Here is a 27180-nt window from a genome sequence, read left to right as displayed (position 1 = left end):
TCTAGTCTCTCTGAAGCCTGCTACCTGGAGGCTTCATCTTCACGATAAAACTTTGGTCTCCACAACTCCTTATGTAACCCAGACATTCCTTTCTATTGATAACAGCTCATTCAACCAACTGCCAATCAGAAAATTGTAAAATCTACCTATGACCTGGAAGCACCTCTCCGTCCCACTTTGAGTTGTCCTGCCTTTCCAGATTGAGCCAATGTAAATCTCACATGTATTGATCGATGTCTTATGTCTCCCTAAAATGTATAAAAGCAAGTTGTACCCCATCCACCTTGGGCCCATGTCATCAGGGTCTCCTGAGTCTGTGTCACTGGCACATCCTTAACCTTGGCCAAATAAACTTTCTAAATTGATTGAAATCTGTCTCAGATACTTTTGGGTTCAAAACTCTCAGCTCCTGTCTTCTTCACATCTTCCATCATGTTGTCATTGATTTGTCATTTGCGTAATTCCTTGTTCAATGTTTATCTCCCCACCCCACCCTCTGCCATAAGCTAAGCTCCATGAAGTCATGTCTGTCTTATACCTCCATGTGTTTCTAGTGACCAGCACCTAGTGGACACTCAATATATGTTTCAAGAAAAGCCTAAGATAGGCTGGGCACGGTGGCTCACGCCTGCAATCCTGGCACTTTGGGAGGCCAAGGCAGTCAGATCACAAGATCAGGAGATTGAGACCATCCTGGCTAACATGGTGAAACCCCATCTCTACTAAAAATACAAAAAATTAGCCAGGTGTGGTGGTGGGCACCTGTAGTCCCAGCTACTCGGGAGGCTGAGGCAGGAGAATTGCTTGAACCCGGGAGGCAGAGGTTGCAGTGAGCCAAGATCACACCACTGAACTCCAGCCTGGGTGACAGAGCAAGACTCCATCTCAAAAAAAAAAAAAAAAAAAAAAAGGAAAAGAAAAAAAAAAGCCTAAGATGAAATATGGAGCCAAGACAAGGAAGTCATAAGGTGAACAATGGAAAGGAAAGATGTGTGTGTGGTCCAAATGACACATCTCTTTCTTGCTAAACCAGTTTGATTTTTATTTTCTTTCACTTGAAGCTGAAAAAGTCCTGAATGAGACTATTCAGATATGAAACAATTTATCTTAAAGAAGTAATAGCCGTCCAGTTGCCACTTCTCCCAAAGTTATAGTGCCAGGTTAAGCTATTTCTTCTGACTCCTTGACTCAGTTAACTGTGAAACAGTTGCCAAGGGGGCTTACCCAGCCTCTCTCTTGGTAACATTGGAGAATATATATATATATATATATACATTTGCTATAGGAAGGGAGCAAAATAAAATCTTCAGGACAAAGGAGACATAGCAGCTGACTATGAAAACAACACCCCAGTACATCTGTGATCTGTGGCCAGCCTTGCTAAGGACTCCCAAGGAAGCGGCAGCTTCTCAGACACTATCTGACAGTGGGTTGCTCATATCTTTTAGGTGAAGTGTACAAGCCACTGTAGTGTGCATGGAGCCAGTCATGAAACTGTCTTTGCAGAAATTGTAACAGGGAGAAAATGACGATGTCAGTGAAAGAGATTTGATCTAACCAACCCCCATCTTGCCTTTAACCTCCAAACTGCCCTTACTCTTTCCTGGGCTTGGGCCAAGTTACCTTTGGGACAAATTTAGTGTTTATTTTATTTTACTTTATTTTATTTTATTTTGAGATGGAGTCTTGCTCTGTCACCCAGGCTGGAGTGCAGTGGCATGATCTCGGCTCACTGCAACCTCCGCCTCCCTGGTTCAAGTGATCCTCACATGCCACCACGCCCAGCTAATTTTTGTATTTTTAGTAGAGACAGGGTTTCACCATGTTGGCCAGGATGGTCTCGATCTCCTGACCTCGTGATCCACCCACCTCAGCCTCCCAAAGTGCTGGGAATACAGGGGTGAGCCACCGCGCCTGGCCTAGGGTATATTTTAAATGATAATAGCCTTTGCCCAAAACTAAACTACCTTCATAAAGCTAATGAGAGACCACCAGCTTAGGAGGGTGAGAGGAGCCTGAATTCTGCTAAGGTGTAGACATAAAGGATTACCAGCCATTATTCCAGAGGTCACAAGATTTGCAACTTTCCCAATGACTCCCGCAGATAAGATCACTATTGTAGACTGGCCTTTTAAGATGTCTCTTTAGGTTTTTTTGCATTTCTGGTAACCAATGGCTCCACCCCGACCAGACCACCAACCTAACTTTGAAAGAAATTTGGTGTATATTTTAAATGATAACAGCCCTTTCCCAAAACTAAAGTGCTTTTGTAAAACTAATGAAATATTGCCAAGTTAGGAAAATGAAAGGAGCCTGAATTCTGCTAAGATGTAGACATGGATTATTATCAGCCTTTATCCCAGAGCTGACAACACTTCCAACTTCCCCAGTTACTCCTGCAGATAACATCACTATTGTAGAACCTGAGATTGGCCTTTTGAGATGTCTTTTCAGGCTTTTGCCTTTCTGACAACCAGACTGCCCCACCTGGACCTGCCAACTAGTCCTGTGGCCCCACCCAGAAGTGGACTCAGTGCACGAGGACCATTTTTCACACCCCTATTACTGCATCCCCAACCAGTCAGCAGCACCCATTCCCTAGCCACCCTACTCCTTGCCAAACTATCTTTGAAAAGCCCTAGCTTCCAAATTTTCAGGGAGGCTGATTTGAGTCATAAAAAACTCTGTTCTCCCATTTAGCTGGCTCTACGTGTGTAAAACTCTTCCCCTATTGCAATTCTCCCGTCTTGATAAATCGGCTCTGTCTGGGCAGCAGGCACAAAGAAGCCACTGGGCAGTTACAGTCTCATCATGTAGTTTAGTAAAGTGGCCCAGATGTAATAAAATAGGGAGTGGTGAGGACGGTGATAAATAGAAAATCCATGTCCTGTCTAAAGGGGGCATTAACTATTCAACTGTTCTCAATTGTTGCCTTCTAGCCCCAGATTTTTAAAATACTAGAACTAACTCCCTCCCTCCTTCCCTCTGTCCCTCCTTCCCTTCCTCCCTTCCTTCCTGCTTTCCCTCTTTCTTTCTTTCTTTCTTCGTTCTTTCTTTGTTTTTCCTTTCCCTTTCCCTTTCCCTTTTTCCTTCCTTCCTTCCTTCCTTCTCTCCCTCTCTTTCTTTCTTTTTTCTCACTCTGTCACCCAGGCTGGAGTGCAGTGGCTCAATCCCTGACAACCTTGCTCACTGCAACCTCTACCTCCAGGGTTCGAGGGAATCTTCCCATCTCAGCCTCCCAAGTAGCTGGAACTACAGGCACACACCACCATGCCCAGCTAATTTTTCATGTTTTTGGTAGAGATGGGGTTTCACCATGTTGCCTAGACTGGTCTTAAACTCCTGAGCTCAAGTGATCCACCTGCCTTGGCCTCCCAGAGTGCTGGGATTACAGGTGTGAGACACCAGGCCTGGCCTCTTTCTTTTTTGTTTTTAGTACAAAGACCAAACAAAACTTATCTGCGAGGCAGATCCGATCAACCAGACTTCACTTTGGGACTCTGTTTTAGTATTTCAATTTCTGGAGAAAAAGGAAAACATACCTGACCCCGTGTTTGACGGAGCAAGTGTATGGTAGCTTTCAAAGCAAAATCTTACTTACCAGCCATCAACACTGGCTTTTTGCAGTTCAGAAATCCCAAAGGACAAAGATCCCATGAAGTCATTCCTGCTGGTCAAATCCCAATCCCAGATCTCTACTGACAGTCTTCTGTCTTTGTCCGATTCTTTCAGCTGACTGCATAGAGAAAAAGAAAAGACATCAGTGGAGGTTGTAGTAATTTCTCAAGCAGAAGAAATGTACAAGAGGACAAGATCTAGAGGTAGAAATTTTTAAAGATTACAAGCTGCTGAAAGAAACATATTCAGTTTCCATCCCAGGCTAGCTCTCCAGGGAGTGAGAGCTTTTTCTGTTTGACAGCCTGTGGCTTAAACAGGCAGAGGCCTTAGATTGGCTATGACAAGAACAGTTCTAACTACTTTTGTTATCTTATGTCTTAACAGGGTTCAGGATATTCAGGAATTTCTATTGCCTATAAGAAATACAGATATCAATTGCATAATTGGGTGTGTACGTGTGTATATCTGCACACAGGTGGGTTGAGAATGAGGCTGAGGAAATGCATGGAGAAAAATCCTGGGGAAATTGTCTGTTCTGAGACATGTCCTTGACTGAGGCTGAGAAGGGGCCCAGCTTTGCCCTGAGAGAGGGAAGAGGAGACAGGACAAGGAACTGTGCTTCTAGCTGATGGCTAAAAAATATGACCTCTAAAGTCAGACTGCCGGAAGCTGAATCCCACTCCGCCCCATATTTGCTATGGGACTTTGGGCATACTTTTTAACCTCTATAAGCCCTATCGCTACATTGGGAATAAAATGAGCCAATGAAGTCAGATCGCTTAGCCCAGTGTTTGTCACACATCATATATGCTCAGTAAATTGGCTGTTATAACCAACTCCTGATGCCTAGATGTATAAAAAAGAGACTCCCAGATTCTTGGAGCCCTGGCCAGGGAAGACCCTCAAGGGAGGCTGGTGGAGATGTCCCAGCAGGCTGCAGGCCAAGCATCATCCTTAAACCCAACTCTACAGAGGCTGTCACCACACCCTGTAGGTTATGTCCCCCTGTTTGCTGAGCCCCATCATTTCTCCCACAACTTGCCTTCACTTAGCAACACATCACACCATCTCCTGTCCTACCCACTCCCCCACACCACAGGCATTCTCATCTCTATTAAAAAAATAGCTCTAATTTTTTTTCTTGGCTCACAATACAAAATTGCAGATGGAAGAGAAGGGAGGGAAAGAGAGGAATGAGGGACGGAGAAGACAGAAAAGGAGGGAAGTAGGGAAGGAAGGAGACAGAAGCTAAGGGAGGAAGAACTCCCTGATCTCAGGTGGCCCATAACCCAACCTCCACCACCCATGCTCACTGCAGTCATTTCCACTTACAATCTAAATGTCTCGTTCCACTCGGGGTTGAGGGAGCATTTGATGGTTTTGGTCTTCTGTTTGCTCTCACTTTTGGGATCGGGAATCAGTTTCAGTTTTACGTAGGGATCTGACAGGCCATTGGGGTCCATAGGTACAAGGTTTTTAGCATCTCTTACTGAAAAAGAAAAAGCAGTTTTTGCATTAATACTGTCCAACATGTTTAAGCACCAAGCAGTGACAGCTGCAGAACTTGTGGAAGGTTCTTTGGCATCACACTTGTTTAGTGAAAAATTTAATTTTATTAACATCCATAGCTGAAGCAGCACACAAAATGAGATGGGCTGATAAGATGTCAACTCTGTTCTGTGTTGGTTAAAAATGGATTTCTGACTTTCACACTGCTCTTCCCATACCAAGATTAACTGTAAGTTTTCTAAGCTTATTTTCCACAAAGCCCACAGGAAAGGCTGGCTTCTTCCTTTTAGCATAACGTTTTCAAAGTTCACCACACTATAGCATGTATCAGCATTTCATTTTTTTGCATGACTGAATAATATTCCATCGTATAGATATCTCACATTTTGTTTATCCATTCAGCAGTTGATCCACAGTTGGGTTGTTTCCACTTTTTGGCTGTTGTGAATACTGCTGCTATGAACATTTGTGTACCCCAACACAAAAAGTCACATATTGTATGATTCCATTTACATGAAACATCCCAAACAGGTAAATCCATAGAGACAGAAAGTAGACTACTATTAATAGTTGCCAGAGGCTGGAGGGAAAGGGAAAGGGAGTGACTGCTTAATGAGTACAGGGTTTCTTTTAGAGGTGATGAAAATTTCTGAGAACTAGAGAGAGTTGATGGTTGTCCAACACTGTGAATATTCTATAAATGTCACTGAATTGTACATTTAAAAACAGTTAATGGTTAATTTTATGTTACGTTAATTTTACCTCCATTCAAAAAGAAAAAGCTAAAGAAAGGAAGAATTACCCTCTAAACTAAGGTACACCTATTATCCATATATCATCCATAACCAGCACCCAGACAGCCCATAGAGAGAAGGCTGGAACAATGTCAGCAGCATTAGAGCTCAGCTCCACTCTGACTCCAGAACACCCAGGTAAAGGAGGCTATAAGGCTAACATGGTGAAACCCTGTCTCTACTAAAAATACAAAAAAATTAGCCAGGCATGGTGGTGGGCGCCTGTGGTCCCAGCTACTTGGGAGGCTGAGGCAGGAGAATGGTGTGAACCCAGGAGGCAGAGCTTGCAGTGAGCCGAGATCATGCCACTGCACTCCAGCCTGGGCGACAGAGTGAGACTCTGTCAAAAAAAAAAAAAAAAGATGAACTTAGAGGAGAAAAGGAGGCAGAGAATCAGCAGTGAAGATGCAACTGGCCATAGAAAGGATGAGGGAGACTAAATCATCAGCTTGGAGAAACAGGAAGCAGTTAATTAGGAATCAATTCAGAAACCAGTAATGCAGGTAGTCAATGGAAGCAGACTAGAAAATGAGAATTGTACACCTCTTAAGGATACAATGTCAATCATCTCACTTACAGTAGAACAATCCACAGTAATACATTCAATCCAATTGACTCTAACTATCTGCTAAAAGGTGAATACATAATGACTCCTATCAGGAATGCAAAGATGGTTCAACCTTAGGAAATCTATTTTCAATATATTCATCATATTTATAGATCAAAGAAGAAAACCATAAGACCATTGTAGTTATCTAGAAACAGCAGAGAATTTTCTTAACAGGATAAAGCCTATCTGAAATAACAGCACCATGGTTCATGATAAATGCAATTCCATTAAAGTAAGGAATAAGACAAAGATAGCCATTACCATAGCCATTATTTAATACTTTTTTTCTGGTGCTCCATAAGTGTAGTAAGAAATAAAGAGCTACCCTCTAAACCAGGATGCACCTGTTATCCATGCATCACCCATAACCTGCACCCAGACAGCCCATAGGGAAAAGGCTGGAAAAATATCCACAGCATAAATAAAACCAGAAATTTTGTAAACTCAAGAAGACAAGAAAAACAGATTAGAAGAAAGAATATTGGAATGTAGGAGAGAAAGCACCCCCTCACTTCCTGCAACCTTTGCTCACCCCCAATCATAGTCATCTCGTACCACGGTCATGCTCTGGAGCCTATTTATCCCAGAAATTATACCACTTTCTCAATCTCAGTTTCAAGTACCCTACTATCTTACACCAATTTCTATTTTTCCAGTTCATTAGTTCTATTATTCTACTGCAATAAATCTTCCCCTATTCATCAGTCCATTCTCCACCAATCAGTCCCTTGAACCCACCACACTCTCTTGATCCCACTATTCCCTCTCGCTTTTACTCCATTCATCTCCAGATTCAATTTTATGTTGCATTTTAGCTACTCCTTTGGAAAGACCCTCAACTCCCTTGCCCCTCTTTCTTTTTATTTTACTTACCTCACAATACCCCAGCCCTACTTAAATTCAAATACCTGTCCTTTCTTACTCTGTCCTTTTCCTACAATCAAACAGCTGACCATTGCTGGAAAAAAAATAAGACTGACTTCCCTAAAATGATACAGCTAGTAAGGCGTTGAGACCAAATAAATGAGATGGGAGAAGCATTGAATCGGCTACCAGGATGCAAGCTGTAACTTATTCTGTGCTGACATTCTTTCTGCACTCCAGCAATATGGCAGTGTCTTCTATTTTTCCACAGGCTGAATTCATCTCCCATCTCAGCTTGCAAGCTGCATCTCATTTTTACACCAAAAGCAAGATGTTCACCTTGATCAGTTAAGTTCAACAAGCAAGTCCCTACTAAGTGCTAAGCATTCTGCTAGGCCCTGGGGATATAGGGGACAAAATAAAATGTTAATCTTGTCCCCAAGACAGACCATATAGTGTCATGGACACAGGGCTACAAGATCCCAGGGTCTGCATCTTACCACGCAGTTACTTCACACATATGAACCTCAATTTCTTGATCAATAAAATAGGTTGTTACAAGAGTAAAATTGGATAAAGAATATACATGTTTAGCACAGAACCTGGAACTTAGAAAATACTCAATAAATGTTAACTGCTATATATTACTGCTATTTCATTATTATTCTTATTCATATTCAATGCCCTCTTTCACTACGTTTTTGTTGTGTGTGTGTGTGTGTGTGAGAGAGAGAGAGAGAGACAAGGTCTCACTCTGTCACCCAGGCTGGAGTGCAGTGGCATGATCATGGTTCACTGCAGCCTCGACCTCCCGGGCTCAAGTGATCCTCCCACCTCAGCCTTCCAAGTAGCTGGGACTACAGGTGCTTGCCAACCTATGCCTAACTAATTTTTTAAAAAATTTTTGTAGAGGTGGGGGTCTATGTTGCCCAGACTGGTTTCAAACTCCTGGATGCAGATGATCCTCCGGCCTTGGTCTCCCAAAGTGCTAGGATTACAAGTGTGAGCCACCATGCCTTGACTATTTGTCTATTTTTATTATGAAGACTTAACCATTTCCAAATGTACTGACATCAAATGGAACCATTTGTGGTTTTCTTCTTAACAATGCATTCGATGTTTACTTGAACTCTTCCACAGGAGAGCTTCTTAAACCTTAGTGTGCATAAAAATTACTCAGAGGACTCATGAGACACATATATCTGGCACCCACCCCCACAGATAGATTCTGATTCCCTAAGTTTGCAGTGAAACCTGTCCGTATGCTTTTCTAACACATTTCCATGTGATGCTGATGCTGCCAGTCTATAAGACACACATTAAGTAACATTGTTCTGGAGAATAATAATTTCTCAAAATACTCATGCATTTTCCCCATAGAATATAATATCCAACTGTTACTTTCATTTCTTGAGCCTTCCAAGGAAAATAACATGTACCAGTTTCCAGGCTGGGATCTTGGAGTGACACATCTATCACATAGTGAGCTGCACACACACAGGATTGAGACACTCAGAAGCGCCAGAAGCTTGTCTGTCTGGTTGATTGGCAACACAGAGGCAAGAGGAAACAGCTCATCTTTCTTCTCCCTGGCAAGGCCACTCCCCCTCCTCCGCCCCAGTCTTATGAACTGACACCATAAGGATAGTCACTGGAAAAAGATCTTCTATCATAAGCTTAAGGAATTTACAGCTCTTTTAGAGTGCTCTTTGCTGGACAAGAGTGTTGTATTTTGAAGCTGTCAATCTCAAGACTGGTGGTTTAAGAGTAATTTTTTTTTTTTTTTTTGACACAGGGTCTCGCTGGAGTGCGGTGGCGCGATCACGGCTCACTGCAGCCTTGATCTCCCAGGATCAAGCAATGCTACCACCTCAGCATCCTGAATAGCTGGGACTACAGGCATGTGCCACTACACCCAGCTAACTTTTAAAAAAATTTTGTAGAGATGGAGTTTCACTATGTTACTCAGGCTGGTGTCAAACTCCTGGCCATGAGTGATCCTCTCGCTTGGGCCTCCCGAAGTGCTGGGATTACAGGTGTGAGCCACTGTGTGCAGCCAAGAATGACCTTTTCTTGGGAATCTAATCATTGCAGAGCCAAACATTACTCACTGAGGCATGACTCCACCTCTTCCCTCACCTTTATAGGTCCTTTCTTCTACTTTTGTCCTTTTGAGCTTATTATCTACCAAAGGGGCCAAAACATTCTGTGCAATGGAATGCTGTGGAATGCATCCTGAGACTACTGGCATTCACATCTCCAAGAGCTCTGGCTACTAAAACCATCTATCATGAGCAGCTGACAGTAGCTGCAGGCTAAGATCCAAAGGGCTGTCCCTCCTGAAGCGTTTCAAAGTTGAGTCGTGTTTCCCAGCAGCAAGAGAGCCGCATATGTACCGCGGAAGCAAATCTCTCTAGACCACACTTGGCGAGACCGACTTTGATTTTTCTTGATAAATGTTTCTTTACTATCTTTGTTGAAACCCAGCCAACCCAGATGGTACCAAATGCTTCACACAAAGCAGAAATAGCAAACGTCCCCACTGGTGGAAGTTTGCTAAGTGTATAGGAGAAGCGTGTCCTGGTCCAGAGAACACTGCTTGCCCTGGGCATGGGGCTCTGGGTGCAGGGTGAGGTCTGCCTGTTTCTGTTTAAGGGTCTTTGGAGCAAGTGAGGCCTCTGCATTCTGGTCCAAGTTCCCTAAGACAGCACTGAATCCATAAAAAGATAGCATGCATGTTAACTATTTTTCCAAGAATTGTTCTTCACCAACAATTCCTTAATTGTTTTTTCTTTCTAAGAAGATACAATTATCTGTCAGAAAACTCGGAATAATTGTGCTGCTTTCATATCCTGATCCCACATTATGTGAATCAGGAGCATCTCTTATTTAACTCCTTTTGAAGGAACTTTCCTCAATATTGTGAGTCTTGCTTTGTCCTCACTGTGTGTCCTCAAAACAGTAATTCATTCCAATGAAGGATTTATTAAAGAAAAATAAAAGAACATTAATCCAAAGTAATACCCACTAACATTCAGCCTGAGGATGTGTGCAATTATAAAAGTAGGAAATAACCTGAGTGCCCACCAATGGGGGAAGCAGTAAATAATTTATGGCGCATGCATACTGTGACGTACTTTGCCCATACCGATAACATTGGGTTATCTATATGCAGAAACGTGTTGAAAAAAGCAAGATGAAGTATGTTGAAAAAAGAAGATGAGGGCAATATAGTGCCTCTTTAAGAAAAAAGCGTGAAGGCATTAGTGGTTCAATTAGTGAAATCTGGAGCTGAACTGTCAGATAATAGCACTGAGCCAATATTGCATTTCCTCATTTGAATAAATGTACTAAGAATATTTTTGTTCTTGGGAAATACAAACTGAAGTATTTCAGGATAAGTGGAAACCATGACCCCAACTTACTCTCAGATGGATCAGAAAAAAAATGTGCACATATATAAAAATACATTAGTAGAGAAAATGCTAAACCAAATGGGGCAAAATATAAACAATTAGTACATCAGGTAAAGAGTATACAGAAATTTATTTTACTGTTGTTGCAATTTTCTGTCATTTTGAGATTATGTCAGAATAAAAAAATTTTAAAGGCCCTCCAAATATTTAAAAGAAAGGTACAGTAAAATGCATTTTCTACAAGGTCATATATGAATGTAAATATATAGAAAAGAGTCTGAAAAGATATACCCAAAATTGATTTAAAATAATGTTCACCTCTGAGGAACAGGTATAGGAACCTGATTTGAGGGTTGTGAATAAAGATTTTAGCTTTATCCATCACATTTTAAATTTCTGACAAAGAGAATGTATTCTTGTATTAATTGTGTTATTAAAACTATTTACAAATTCAGTTGTGCTTTGACAGTTTCCAAGAATCTATTGCCCTGGCTTTCAGAGACCCCCATCCTATTCCTTCAAAGACTTTATAGGGCAATTGGATCTGCAGGGTGATACTTAAAAACTTTTGGTTTGCATCACAGAACCCAGAAAATAAGCTCCGTGGTGAATAACACACAGACCCAAGATAAGCTCATTGAGGTCAGCTGGACATCCTCAGCACATGCTCTAACCAGGGTTGGAGGGAGAGACTAAACAGGTCAATCATTTCAGAGCCATAACCTATTTTCACTGTCCTGCCCTGCCCCTCTCCTGTTTCAGTTATCTGCTGGTGGCTGACAGTTTACCTGGTACTTTGCTTGAACCCCCCTGCCCTGCCATACCTTCCTAAGTTGGAAGCTTCTTTAGCCCTTTGCTCTACAATCTAGATTTCTGTCCCATCGATTCCTGTTTACTTATTACTTCTTCTAATCCTGGGGGTTTCTGACCCCAAGGTTCTCTGATGCTGTGGCTTTTATGAGCCCTGGAATCCCTCAGAATCCCCTTCCTAGCCTCTGTAACTGGCCATGCTGTATAATCTTCACCTGATAGGCTCTGATTACAAAACCAGCAAACCACATCCAGCATCCACATCCAGCCCACATCCAGCATCAAAGTCCTCCCGAGCACATCGTGGTCCCAAAGGCTCCTAGAACAGCTGGCTTCCCGTCATTGCTGGCAGTGGTACAGTTATCACACATCTAATTATCTGTGCTGAGACAGACTTCCAGCTGGGACTGTCATGGTGTCTGTCAAGAAGAGAGCCTGTCAAGCCACAGCTAGTGAAACAATGGTGGAGAGCTAGCGTGGTGAATCAGGAACTAAGTTAGCAATGGCTAGACTTCAGAGTCAGGCAGACACGGTTGTCAGTTCTACCTCTGCCACGACTCTCACTAACTGGGTGATCTTATTCAAATGGCTTTTCTGAGCCTTTGTCTCCCCACCCCCAAATTCTCACAAACCTACAGACAACTCAAATGGGCTCTTGGATAATAGTGGGGGTGACCATCCATCCCAGTTTTCCCAGAGCAACCTCAATTTAGAACTGTTGTCCTCTCACTCTTAAGAGAGTCCAAATTTTAACAATAAATTATATGACTACCCTAATGATAGAGGATAATAGTGTCAAAGTGGAATGTAAGGCACATGGCAGAGGCTCAACAAATGTTGATTTCCTTTCTCCTTTCAGAGAATTTAGACGAAATTATGTAACAATCAAGATAAATTCCAGGGCTAAAAGAGTATCCCTCCAATGTGGTTTTCATACAAAATGAATCTTGGAGGAGGTCTAAGAATAATAGACGACGTGAAGTCAAACGTATCACCCATTCTTCTTATGACCTCCTCTCCACTCCAATCCAGGCATTTGGAGTTTCACCTGATATGGCATAGCCTCTGAACTCTCCAGTGATAGTTTATCCTTTTATGTCTCTACTCCCTTTACCTGGCTTTTTTTTTTTTTTTTTTCATTTCATCAAACCCTCCAGTTCCTCAACTGTTTCCTTTCCCCTGGTCCATCAGTGCATTGCTACAGTTTTACTTCCTCCCTACTCCTTCCCATATGGAAAAGCCATTCAATCGCTTCTGACCAGTGGCTTAAATGTCCTTACCTTCCTGTCTCTTCAACATCCTGTGTGTATACCCTCAACCATGAGTGAAATTTGCTCTAGAGAGTGTCCCCAGGGGAAAGTGTCACACACAGGGGCTTCATGCCACTATATACCCATGATCTCCAACCACAGCAAGGTCCCGCACACTGCTTGTCAAACCTATTGGGTGTTCCTAGTTAATTTCCCATTCCTTACAGAAGCAATTTCAAGATTTCAATTCTTGAGGCTCCCATCTGATTCCTACCTCCATCTCACTCATCCATTGATCTTTGGTATTTTATGTTTTTGTCATTAATTTCTAGTTCTGTTTTATTTTTATTGGAAAATGTGGGCTGAGCAATTTCTGGGGGCGTTTTGGAGGGAATTTAATGAGGTTTCCTTAACAAGTTAATATATCACTAATTTTGTGAATACTAGGGAAAAAATGTAATTCTTTTATTGAAGGGTCCAGGATTCAAGATAGAGAGGTATTTTATATTCACTCTAATTATATTATTTAAATTATCTATATCCATTTTCTTAACCTCTTTTATCTGTCCAAGACTGACAAAGTGTGTTTTTAAAGCCCTTCTATTATAGTATTTCTGTAAATTTCTCCTTTCATTTCTAGTTTTTGCTTTATGCATTTTCGCCCTAGGTTCATGATTACTTTTTATCCCCAGACTTTACTTACCATAAATAAAAGACTCATTTTATATACTATATTATATATTTGTCTTGAACTCTACTTTGAATACAGTATAGATGCTTTTCCATTTGCTCTGGTCTTTTCTCTAGGAATATCTGATACTCATTTACCCATGGATAAATGCTATTTGTTCTCTACATCTGTCATTTATTTAGTGGTTATATTTATTTATTTGTCCCTTTCCCCTGCCATCCCCATTGGGAGCACTCCTTAAGCTTGTTTCCATATTACTTATTACATTTTCTGCAGTAGGCACTACTTGTGTGCTGGGTGTGGTGTGTTTTCCCAAGTAAATGCACTGACGTTTCCTGTAGACACATTAAGTCTACAAATCAATCGTAAGACTTGCTATCTTCACTCTGCTGAGTCTTCCAATCCATGAACATGGGTTATCTCTTCATTTATTTAGGTATTCTTTGATTTCTTTCAGTGTTTTGGAATTTTTAGCATATAGATTCTAGACATGCGTTGTTAGATTTACACCTAAATATTTCCTTTGTTTTGGAGCTGCTGTAAGTAGTATTTTTAAAATTTTTGGTTTCTAGTTGTTAATATATAGAAATACAATTGATTTTTGTGTGTTGACCTTGTATGCTGCAACCTAGCTAAACTCACTCATTATTTCTAGTAATTTCTTGGTAGATTCTTGTGGATTTTCTACATAAACAATACTGTTTTCTGTGTATAGAAACAATTTTGCTTTTTTTCCTTTTCATTCCATATGGCTTTTATTTTTTATTTTATTATTACTTTTTTGAGACAGAGTCTTGCTCTATCACCCAGGCTGGAGTGCAGTGGTGCAATCTCAGCTCACAGCAACCTCCGCCTCCCAGGTTTAAGCAATTCTCCTGCCTACTCCCAAGCAAGTGAGACTACAGGTATCTGCCACCACGCCTGGCTAATTTTTGTATTTTTAGTAGATGTGGGGTTTCACCATGTTGGCCAGGCTGGTCTCGAACTCCTGACCTCAGATGATCCACCCACCTCAGGCTCCCAAAGTGCTGGGATTACAGGCATGAGCCACTGAGCCGAGCCCCATATGCCTTTAAAAAATTTTTTTGTCTTACTGTGCTGGTTATGACATGATGTTGAATAGGACTGGGGAGGATGAACATTTTAGTTTTGTTTCATAGCTTAATGGGAAAGCACGCAGTTTTTCATCATTAAGTATGTTACAGGTTTTTGGTAGATACTTCTTATTGGGTCAAGAAAGTTCCCTTCTATTTCTAGTGTGCTGAGAACTTTCATCATAAATGAATATTGAATTTTGCCCAATTTTTTCTGCATCAATTGATATGTTCATTTTTTTCTTTCTTTAGATTATTAATATGGTAAATTACATTGGTTGATTTATTTTTATTATTAAGCCAGCTTGCATTCTCAGGATAAAACTCATTTGGTCGGAGTGTATTTTTCATTTATATATTGCTGAATTTCATTTGCTAATATTTCTATGAAGATTTTTATATTTATGTTTACAAAGAGTTCTTACACATGACACTAAAAACATGACCTATAAAAGAAAAATATGATAAATTATACTTTATTAAAGTTTAAAAACATTTGTTCTGCAAAACACAAACGACGAACTGGAAGAAAATATTTGAGATATTTGCTTGTAGTTTTCTTGTACTATTTTTGTCTGGTTTTGGTATGAGGGTAATGCTAGCCTCATAAAATAGGTTGAAAACTGTTCCCTTCTCATCTACTTTTTAGGAGAATCAGTATTATTTCATCTTTAAGTGTTGGTAGAATTTACCAATATAAATTTCATTTTAAGCACTTTTTAATCTGGATTCCACGAAGTATCATGTGTTATACTTTTATTTTCTTTCAGTTCAAAATATTTTCTTATTTCCCTTGAGACTTCCTCTTTGAACTAAACCATGGATTATTCGGAAGTTTGTTTGTTAGTTTCCGTATTTTTCCAGGGGCTCTACTCTAATGATTTTACTTCTACCTAAATACTGACAACTCCCACCCACACCTCTTTACTGACCTTTATGACTGTATGTACAACTGTCCACTGGCTATCTTGTACTGGATGTCCCATATGCAAGCTAAACTCAACATGTCCAACAACACTCATTATCCTCCTGCTCCCCGACACCACCATGTCTCCTCCCTGTCTTTCAATGCCAGTCTTAGTGAGTGTTGAACTATCTACCCAACTGCCCCAGTAAGAATCTAGAAATCATTCTGGTCTCCTCCCTTTGGTGCAGTCTACAACCCCGTGCTGTTTGATCTGCCTCTTTCTCATTTTGTGTACCTGAGTCCTTACTATTCATATCACTGACATCTGAACAATAATAAGTGTGCCATAGAATTACTGTGATTATTAAGTTATATTTGAATCCTGGTATTGTGCTGGGCAGGTGATGAGTGATTCATAAACAGCAGCTGCTCATATGATTGCTGCCTGGCCACTCACTTTTCCTCTCCTGGTGAAATTAAGATCCTCCTCATTGGTTTTCTGCCTGCGATCTTCTATTGAGCCCTTCCTTCACTCCCCCACCAAAGTGATCTTTCAAAAGCTAGAAACCGATCACACACTCTTCAAATAAAAATCTTTCATAATTTTAGAAAATCTATTAATAATATGATTCGCTATAAAACTAGGTCAAAGGAGAAAAACTATATAATTATCTTAAAAAATGACGAAAAAGGCAACTGACAAAATTCAATAACCATTCGTCCCTTTAACACTTAGAAAAATAGAAATAAATGAATGCTTTTCTTGACGTAATAAATATACCAACAGCCTTCATTATGCTTACTGGTAAAACTCTAGAGGCATATCTATTAACGCCACAATCAAATTAAGAATGCCCACCATCACTACTATAATTTAACATTGTTCTGAAAGTACCAATCAATGCAATTACATTTTTTAAAAGTATTGTATAAGAGGCTTAGATGTTGGAAAAGAGGACACAAAATCAGCTTGGATTGTCTGAATTGTGTCTTAGAAAAATTCCCCAAAGATTCTGGCATCTGATTGATACCACTTTTCTGGTTTGTCACCCTGATCAATTTTTTTCCATTTTTAATCTCTTTGTCACTTCAGTGGGAATTTGGAAGAAGGAGACATTCAATATATGGTCTCAGTTGAGCATTAATTACATTTTTAGTTAGGAAAAAAAAATGTTACTCTAAATCTGAGAGAAAGAAATCATTGTGTAAAAGGGGGGCTGGTCTTGTGCACATAATTCTTAACAAACTGGAACTAGACACAACGTGGGTGCCCCAAGGTTCAGTCCAGCTGATACTTGGACTTCTGAGAGTTTTGCAACACTGCCAAATGTCACTCGTGTCCGTGTGAAGAGACCACCAAACAGGCTTTGTGTGAGCAGCAAGGCTGTTTATTTCACCTGGGTGCAGGCAGGCTGAGTCCGAAAAGAGAGTCAGCAAAGGATGATGGGATTATCATTAGTTCTTATAGGTTTGGGATAGGCGTACAAAGTACCTTCTTAAGGGCGGGGGAGAATATATCGTATCAGTTAGGGTGGGGCAGGAACAAATCACAATGGTGGAATGTCATTAGTTAAGGCTATTTTCACTTCTTTTGTGGATCTTCAGTTGCTTCAGGCCATCTGGATGTATACGTGCAGGTCACAGGGGATATGATGGCTTAGCTTGGGCTCAGAGGCCTGACACCAAAACCATGCAACTTTTGTGCTCAGTAACTGAGTCCTCCTGGGACCCAGAAGCTTTGAAATCTTGGAGGTTTTATGACCCCCTAAACCCAGTTTAGTGTCAACTATTTTCTACAGAGGTTTCCCTGATCATTCAGAGTCCTATAGTTCCCAGCGCTGCTCCACACTTACTCTGACTCCACATAACCACAACCCCACAAGTCTAGAAACCATTTCCCTTGACAGGGAAGATCTGGGTTAGTCCACTTTTGAGCTCCCACAAGCCCAGTCTCTTAATAACTGGCATTCCCCAGTGGTGTGGGCAATGTCACCACTGGATCTCACTGGGGGATGCAGCACTTGCTACTTTACTCACGCACGGCAGAGTTTTCAGGGCTTGATGCAGATGGAAGAGGAGCTCTTCAGCCCAGCTTGGAAAAACAAGAGTAAACCTGCCCCCCATAAACATCTGTTCCCCTCAGGTTGGCCCTGAGGGTCTTTCTATCTACCTAGGACAGATGGTTTGGGAGTCAGGCATCCAATAAGTTAGCTTTATTTCTTGTTTGGAGACCACCTCCTGCCTCAAGTTAAGTGAAAACAAGAAGGACAGACTAGGTTTACCAATTTCTCACTCACATCCTCGGGACAGGAACCAGGATGGCGTGCCATGGGGCCCCACCCTTGCTTGGGTGCTGAGTTAATGCAGCATGAAGCATGGAGCCAGGAGGTGTTCAACAGCCCCCTCTCCCACACTGCAGCGGCTGCAGACATGGCTCTGGGTGCTGCTTTGCAATGCGATTATTTCTAAAGATGTGACATAAATACTAACATGGAGTCCCTGGAGCTGCAGAGTCGCTACTTGGCAGCTTAATTTGGACATTCAATCAAAACTGTCTGTCGGCAGCTCTGCACAACCCAAGCAGCATAGGGCCAGAAGCCCCGCAATCTGCTCAGTGAGAACGCTAAGTGATGGGTTTAATTTTCAGAAGCTTGGGACAAAAGCCTTCCCAGCTCTGAAGAAGGCGGGTTTACTTCCCTTCTCTAGAGAAACAGTGCATATTTTCTCATATCTTCAATAGGCTCCCTGCTTTGATAGAAGAGGCCTGTCTACATTAACCACATCACTGAATCATGGAATTCAAGGATTTTTAAAAACTGAGAGGCACATTCTCGGACCATGATCCTCAGACAGTCAGGGAAAAGGGCTACCATTTGAAGACAAGTTTCCTGTTTCTTCTACTGTTGTTCAGGGACGAAGGGAGAAGAAAACATCTGTTAGAAGGGGTCCCAGCAGATGAATGCTTCCTCCTTTCATTGTCAAACATCCTCAGTCACACAGAAGCACTAAAAGAGAGTGCTGGATACATTTATCCTAAACGGATATATGATTACATGGATGGATGGGTTGGCTGAGTGGATGGATGAATGGGTTAGACAGATGGATGAATGTATGGATGAATGTATGAACTGGATGGATGGATGGATGGAGAGATGAATGCATGTATGGATGGATGGATGGATTAGACAGATGGATGAATGTATGGATTGGATGGATGGATGGATGGATGGATGGATGGATGGATGGAGAGATGAATGCATGAGTGGATGGATGGATGGGTTAAGTGGGTCGATGAGTAAAGTAATGGGTCTTAACTAGCTGGAAGGAAACTGGCATCCTTTCCATTTTCTTATTATCATAATTTTACCAAACTATCCATATCTCAAGGCATCTACTGAATCTGCCCCATCCCATATCCCTCCATTCTTCACCACTGTAGACACACAGACACACACACGCGCGCATGTGCATCTTCAAAATACTTCCAAATGGCACAGCCCAAGCACAAGCTAACCAGTACTGATGATGTGCTCAGTATTGGAACAGGGTCCTATAGGCCCCCTGATATGCCCAGGTGCTAACTTTACTTGCCAGGCTGTGGAGAGGTCCAAGGAGGATCCCAGGGGAGCAGCTGGGACTGCGGGAAGAGCTGCCTTAGGAGAGAGCTGCAGCTATTTTCCAGCAGGCACAGAAGCACTGCTGGAGTGTTCTGGAAGAATGTCTAACTACACTGAGATGCAAATACAAATCCGATGACCATCTATAAAAGGGTACACAGCTGAGACAGACAGAGTTCCAGCACAGCCCCCACCCTATGCCTCTGCCTGTTATTCCAAACTCTGCCCAGACAGAGGCAAATATTCCAGTGACCCTGGCCATCAGCAGACGCTATACTCCGGCTCCCTGAGAGCAAGCCCTATGCTGTTTCCTTCTGCGACTCAAACAGTGAACTAAAGCACACTTGTAGCAATGTAATACGTTGAGGTTTGAAGTGCCTGTTTCTCCCACTTTGCACTTCATTGAATTCTGTCACTTGTACCCTGAGGCTCCTCCCCCCAGACCATGCAGCTAGACGTGAGTCATCCACTGCCTTAGGGAGAAAGTTGTCAAGGTATTAGTGAGGAACAAAGCCAGTGAATTCTGACTTCTCAGTTCTGAAAGCTTCTGTCTCAGTCTTTCTCCCTATCAGGCTCCAAAAGCTGAGCTCCAGGATGACAGAGAGAATGGATGAAGAAGCAGATAATGCCACCTTTTTGCTCCATGATTCACCCCTCTGCTCTCCATACTCTGAATTAGCCCGACCTTTCACCTCTTTTAACCAGAAAAGCCAAAAGCACTCCTGTGCATCTGCCAACAACTGCCAATCCTGGAAAGAGGCTGAGTCCAAATCCCAATTGGGCTTAACTGGGGCATATAAATAAGACTTTTCACATGCTCCAAACAACTCCGCTTTCCCTCACACCATGGCTGAGAAGTCCTGTTTCAGAGAGTGGTTCTCAAAGGGTGTGGCCCAGACTAGCAGCGTCAGCATCACCTGGGAACTCATTGGAAATGCATGATCTCCTAATGTTATCCCTCCCACCTAATGTAAATGACGAGTTAGTGGGTGCAGCACACCAACATGGCACATGTATACATATGTAACAAACCTGTACATTGTGCACACGTACCCTAGAACTTAAAGTATAATAACAAAAAAAAAAAAAAAAAAGAAATGCATGATCTCAGGCCCTGCCCAGACCCGCTGAATTGAGGATGGAACCCAGCAACCTGTATTTTAACACACCTTCCAGATGACTCTGATGTGACACTCATGTATGAAAACCACTGCTTTTGACCAGTGCTGTTGAAGCCAGCCTCACCAGGGTAGGAAGAATTCTGGACAGAAATATAGTTACAATTCAGCATTAATCAGGCTAACTTTGACCCACTTCCTTGCAACTGGAAGTCAGGTAACACTGGATACTGACCATTTGCAACCTCATTGTTCCTATAGATAGGATTTCTGACGTTAGAATCATAGGCTTTTGTTTAAGCGTTGCTTAAGCAGATCCTGAATTCCAGCAGAATAGCTGATGCCAACCAGTTTAAAGACCCCAAACAGAGGAATTGAATCAGCAAGAGAACACAGCTTCTTTATCTCCCTGTCCCATGACTCCATCCTGCTCTTTTCCACCAATCAACAATCTCCACACTTCAGCCCACTGCAAAACCCTTAAAAATCCTAGCCCTAAACTCCTCTGGGAGACAGATTTGAGGTTTCCTCCTGTCTCTTCCCTACAATTAAACCTATTTCTCTGCTGCAACACAGTGTCTTAGTGTATTGACTTGCTGCATGCATTGGGCAGTGAACCTATTACAGTTACACTGTCCAATAGAACTTTCTAAAATAATGGAAGTGTTTGCTGTCCACTATAGTAATCCCTAGCCACATGAGGCCACTGAATACCTGAAATGTGGCTATTGTGTTGGAAAAATTGAGTTTTGCATTTTATTTAATTTTCTTTAATTAAATTTATTTATTTATTTATTTATTTTGAGATAGGGTCTTGCTCTGTCACCCAGGCTACAGTGCGTGGTGCAATCATGGCTCACTGTAGTCTCAACCTCTTGGGCTCATGTGAGCCTTCTGCCTCAGCCTCCCGAGTAGCTGGGACTATAGGCATATGCCAGCACATTTGGCTAATTTTATTTTTTGTAGAGGCAAGTTTTCGCTATGTTGCTCAGATTGGTCTCAAACTCCTGGCCTCAAGCAATCCTTCCACCTTGGCCTCCCAAAGTGTTGGGATTACAGGCATGAGCTACCAGGCCAAGCTTGTTAATTTAAATTTAAATAGCCCCACGTGGCTAGTGGCTGCCATATTGCACAAAGCAGCTTAGACCATTGCATCAGCCTCCTGACAGATTTCCCTCCCCTCCTCGTCTCCTCTCAGGTCACCCTATAAGCTTCAGACAAATTAATCTTCCCAGAACGCAGATCTTATCATGTCATTCCTACTCTGAGAACATCCTCACTGACTCACTGTTGCCTACTGATTTTAAATACATGTTCTTTTTGTTCTTTTTTAGTAAGCCAAAATGTTTTATTCCAAAATATGATAGAAAATAGATTAAATAATAATAGTTAACGGTGAATGAGCTCTTACTGTATGAGCCAAGCACTATTCTAAGGACTGCACATGAATTATCTCATTGAATCCTTATAAGAACCTTATGATGTGAGTGTTACTGTTTTCCCCATTTTACTGATGTGGAACCTGAGAGCTGAGGGGGTTGAGTGACTTGTCCAAGGTATACAGAGAGCTGATAACAGTAGAGAGGGATTTGAACCCTCGCTGTCTTCCTCCCAAGGCTGCACTCTTAGTCACAACATCACAATGCCTCAGAAGATCCATCTGGGTCAGATTATTTTTCCCTCTTAGGGTGCCCCTTATGAAATCCATAACCATGGTCACACGTTCTATGGCAGTAGCTTTGAGATCTGTCTTAAACACATCACTTGCTCTTCTTTTCTTTTTTTTTTTTTTTTTGAGATGGAGTCTTGCTCTGTCACCCAGGTTGAAGAGCAGTGGCGTGATCTCGGCTCACTGCAAGCTCCACTTCCTGAGTTCATGCCATTCTCCTGCCTCAGCCTCCCCAGCAGCTGGTACTACAGGCGCCCGCCACCAACCACGCCCGGCTAATTTTTTTGTATCGGGGTTTCACCATGTTAGCCAGGATGGTCTCGATCTCCTGACCTCGTGATCTGCCTGCCTCGGCCTCCCAAAGTGTTGGGATTACAGGCGTGAGCCACCAGGCCCGGCCATCACTTGCTCTTCTATAGTGAACAAGCAAAAGCTATCATCAGCTGTCTTGGACTCCTTCCGGAAAAGATCAACATATTTACCCCCAAAATAGCATCTTTCCATCTCAGAAGGAATACTGGACACATTTTAGGTAAGGTCAGCACATCATTTCTTGTGGTATAAAAAACATGGTTTAGGGGCTAGGGGATGAATGTTGAACTTTAGACTGAGACTTTTAAAAAATAGGCCAGGCGCAATGGCTCACACCTGTAATCCCAGCAATATGAGAGGTCAAGGAGGGAGGATCGCTGGAGGCCAGGAGTTTGAGATTAGCCTGGACAACATAGCAAGACCTTGTCTCTACAAAATCAATTTTCATGATTAGCCAGACATGGTGGCATGCGCCTGTAGCCCCAGTTACTCAAGGGGCTGAGGAGGGAGGATCACTTGAGCCCACAAGTCTGAGGCTGCAATGAGGCAACATTGTACCACTGCACTCCAGCCTGGGAGACAGAGCAAGATCCTGTTTCTAAGAAATAAATAAAAATGGCAAAAATGTTTAAGGCAGGTAGGATTCAAACACATGGACAATGAGAGGTCATCTTTAGGAGAGGTTCTTAGAGATACAACAGTTCTAATCCTGACCTTCATCACAGGGCTGATAGTAAAAATATTTAGCAAGCGGTTTATCCATCAGATTGGAGACAGCCAAGCCCTGGGGTAGATGTGAAGGCTCCCACTGAACTAGACATTCACCTTTTCATCATCAGATCACATCCAAGGGCTCTTGGAGAAGAAACTAACAAGGCCAGAGAGGCAGAGGACATCTGGCGGTATTTCTTAGTTGCCAGCTGGCATAGAGATATTTTGATGTTTTGATCATCATCTCTGATCAAGATGACTGAGCACTGCATAAATACTTCCTCTTTACAGTAAGGTATACTTGAGCTACTGAATAGTTTCATTTTTAAACAGCGTTAAAAAGAGAGAGAGAGTTAGGCCAGGTGCGGTGGCGCATGCCTGTAATCCCAGTGCTTTGGGAGGCCGAGGCGGGTGGATCACCTCAGGTCAGGAGGTCGATATCAGCCCGGCCAACATGGTGAAACCCCGTCTCTACTAAAAATACAAAAATTAGCTGGGTCTGGTGGCACATGCCTGTAATCCCAGCTACTTGGGAGGCTGAGGCAGGAGAATCGCTTGAACCCAGGAGGCGGAGGTTGCAGTGAGCAGAGATCATGCCATTGCACTCCAGCCTGGGTGACAAGAGGGAAACTCTATCTCGAAAAAAAAAAAAAGAGAGCGAGAGAGAGAAAGAGAGAGTTAAAGAAAGCAGGTTGGCTGGTTGTGGTGGCTTACACCTGTAATCCCAACTCTTTGGGAAGCTGAGGTGGGAGGATCACTTGAGTCCAGGAGTTGGAGACCCCCATCTTTATAAAAAATAAAAATAATAATTATCTGAGCATGGTGGTGCATGCCTACAGTCCCAGCTACTTAGGAGGCTGATGTGGGAGGATTGCTTGAGCTCAGGAGTTCCAGGCTGCAGTGAGCTATGATCGTGCCACTGCACTCCAGCCTGGGTGACAGAGAAACACCCTGTCTCAAAAAAATTAAAAACAAAAGCAGATTGATGGTTGCCAGGGGCTGGGAGAAGGCAGAGATGGGTAGTCACTGCTTAATCAGTATGGGGTTTTATTTTGGAATGGTGGAAATGTTTTGGAACTAAATAGCGGTGGTGGTTGCACAACACTGTGAATGTACTAAATGCCACTGAACTGTTCACTCTAAAACAGACAATTTTAAGTCATGTGAATTTCACCTCAGCAAATTTTTAAAAACAAAAGGCGGGGGTGGGGTGGGGGTTAAACTCTATCCAAATTGCAATCAGCCCATAAACAAGCAGCAAACTGAATTGGGCACCCTCATGATGATAATAACAACCTTGCTGAGATCCTGGAGCAGGGCCCAGTGATGCCGACGACCCCTCCAGAATGTGTCCACTCTGATCATTAACTCCACAAAGGCTTGGGCTTGGTTACTGCAACTCAACTCCCTCTTCGGCCCCCACCATAACTTTCAGCCTTTCCTGCATCATCTCATTACATGGTGTAGGCCAGACTCCAGCTAGCCTTGGCTGCCGGCTGTTCCCTGTAAGATCCTGCCTCCATAGGATGAGGCAGATGGGATCTAGTGTCCAGGACCACATCCCACGGCTACTGCCCAGAGACATGTGCAGAGTGGACAAGCCAGGCAGGTACTCACTCTCTTTACTACCCTAGGACCTTTACCCCCAATCACAAGTAGAACCACTGGCCCTGTTGAGTTGAGCTAGACTAGCATTCTCAATTCTGGATCCACATTAGAATCGGTGGAAATTGGAAGGTTGCACAGGCTCCTCTTATTCCTTTTCCCCAGTCCTGTTTGTCTCTTTTTTTTTTTTTTTTTTTTTTTTTTAGACAGAGTCTCACTATGTTGCCCAGGCTAGTCTCAAACTCCTGAGTTCAAGCGATCCACCCACCTTGGCCTCTCAAAGTGCTAGGATTACAGACATCAGCCACTGTGCCCGGCCATGTTTTGTTTTCAAGGCAATGCAGAGAAGAGGTAGCTCAGGCTCCTCTTACCATACCAGACATGCAGAGTTCTGAGAGGTCTGAAGGCAGAGTAAGTCTGGAATGGAAAGCCAAGAGAGAATGCTTAGGGTGTATCATGATGATGAGGTCATTAAGCTCCTCCCCTATCTCTGAAAGCCCCAAGAGCAGCATCCAAGTCCTTAACTCACATCCTCACATCAGCCCTGGAGTGGAGAGGGGCTTTGAGCTCCCTCTTCAGGTCACAGTGTGTACTACTCTTTGCCCAGATGGTTCCCTCCCTTGCCTTTGGCCCAAAGCTCATTCATCCTTCTAGTTAGATCTATAAGGCCACTTCTTCCCGAAAGCCTTTCCTGACTTCATCTGACCCATCACAGGATTTGTTCCTTTCTTATCTTCAGTGGCACAGTATACTTTAGAGAGATATGCACTTGCTTTACTTGTTCTGCTATATTAAATAGAGCTCCTTAAGGGAAGGGACTATGACTTCCTAATTTTTCTGGCCGAGGGCTTGGCCTCAGGATCAAACAGACCTGAGTCTGAGTTCAAAGTGATACCACTTCCTAGCTGTGGCGCCTTGGAGGATTACTTAACCTCTCTGAGACTCAGTTTCCTCATCTGTAACATGAGAATAGCAACAGTGTTCCCTCATAAGATGGCTGAGGGCTGAGGAGCTGTATACTTCATGCTATTATATGTGTCGTAATGACTGCAACCTATTTTACACTCAACAACTCCTAGTCATTATTATTATTCTGTTCTATTAGGTGCCTGGGATACTATTTTCTACATATTTCATAGATACTTAATAAATGATTTTTAAATGTCATTAAATTCCCTGGTTTCAAGGCCGGGCGCAATGGCTCATGCCTGTAATTCCAGCATTTTGGGAGGCTGAGGCAGGTGAATCACTTGAGTCAGGAATTTGAGACCAGCCTGGTCAAGATGGCAAAAATCCGTTGCTACTGAAAATACAAAAATTAGCCAAGAGTGATGGCACGTGCCTGTAATCCCAGCTACTTGGGAGACTGAGGCACAAGAATCGTTTGAACCCGGGAGGCAGAGGTTGCAATGAGCCAAGATCGTGTCACTGCACTCCAGCCTGGATGACAGAGCAAGACCTTGTCTCAAAAAAAGAAAAAAAAATCCCCTGGTTTCCTGCAAGATGAAAAGCTTACCATCACAGAGCCCCAATCCCAGTATAAGTTACTGTCCCTTCGCTGGTTGCCCAGGACACCTTGCACTTGTGTCTGGCACAGCAGTCCTAACACTTAGCTGTAATTATCCATTTATTTGTTGTATCGACAGTGGTGACTCCATAGCCCAGCACAGTGTGAGCCACACACTGAAGGAAGGAAGGAATGACCATGAATCACATCATCTCGGGAGTATCCATTGGGAATGGAGAATGGAGAAGAATCTTAAGACCTCCAGCCCAGAGAGAATATACAGGTTTTGTGATTTGTTCTAGGCTCTGATGATGTGATGACAATAACAATGACAACTTTTATTGAGCACATACTATATGCCAGGCACTGTTTTGTTTTGTTCATTTGTTTTGTTTTGTTTTGATACAAAGTCTTGCTTTGTTACTCAGGCTGGAGTACAGTGGTGCAATCACGGCTCACTGCAGCCTCAACCTTTGGAGTTCAAGTGATCCTCCCACCTCAGCCTCCCAAGTAGCTGGGACTACAGGTGTACGACCATGCCTGGCTACTTCTTAAAATTTTTTGTAGAAATGGGGTCTCACTATGTTGCAGGCTGAAATCAAACTCCTGGGCTCAAGCAATCTTCCCACCATGGCCTCCCAAAGAGGTGGGATTACAGGCATGAGCCACCATGCTCAGACCCAGGCACTGTTTTAAGCACTCTGTACACAGCACAGCATTGCTCGTCCCCAGTGCTCAGCCTCTTCCGGGCCAAACTTCAACGACTCACTCTGGGAGGCAGGAATCCAGCAGCTGAAAAAAGTCAGTCTTACATGATTTAAAAACAGGCTGTTCTGAGGCCATCTGTTTCATTTGCCCCAGGATATGGGGACTGGACCAAACTGTCCTCTAACACGGCACTCCTGTATTTCATGTACCCTTATCCGATCTAAAGCCACTTTCTATACCAAATTAGTCAAGTGTGATGGTGAGGAGCTTAAACCCAGAGATCCTGGCAGATCAGCTCTGCCACAGAGCAGCTTTGTAACCTAAAAGTTACCTAACTTCTTGGTAACTCAGTCTCCTTGTTTAAACAATG

The 27180-nt window shown here is 42.7% G+C and overlaps 1 protein-coding gene across 3 annotated transcripts in view; it reads right to left on the bottom strand.

Annotated features, from left to right (window-relative positions):
- PRKCB (protein kinase C beta) overlaps positions 1-27180 on the bottom strand; it is a 386780-nt gene that overhangs the window by 124516 nt on the left and 235084 nt on the right. For all 3 annotated transcript variants that reach the window (XM_002826246.5, XM_024233705.3, XM_054533655.2), the window contains 2 exons: positions 4951-5107; positions 3602-3736 (listed from right to left, as the gene is read on the bottom strand). In XM_002826246.5, coding sequence (XP_002826292.3) covers positions 3602-3736; positions 4951-5107 — 292 coding nt within the window. The remainder of the gene's footprint in view (positions 1-3601; positions 3737-4950; positions 5108-27180) is intronic.

This window comes from Pongo abelii, chromosome 18, assembly GCF_028885655.2.
Source record: "Pongo abelii isolate AG06213 chromosome 18, NHGRI_mPonAbe1-v2.0_pri, whole genome shotgun sequence".
NCBI classification, from domain to species: Eukaryota; Metazoa; Chordata; class Mammalia; order Primates; family Hominidae; genus Pongo; species Pongo abelii.
The sequence above is the reverse complement of the archived record's forward strand: the minus strand, read 5'-3'. Positions and strand labels throughout refer to the sequence as shown.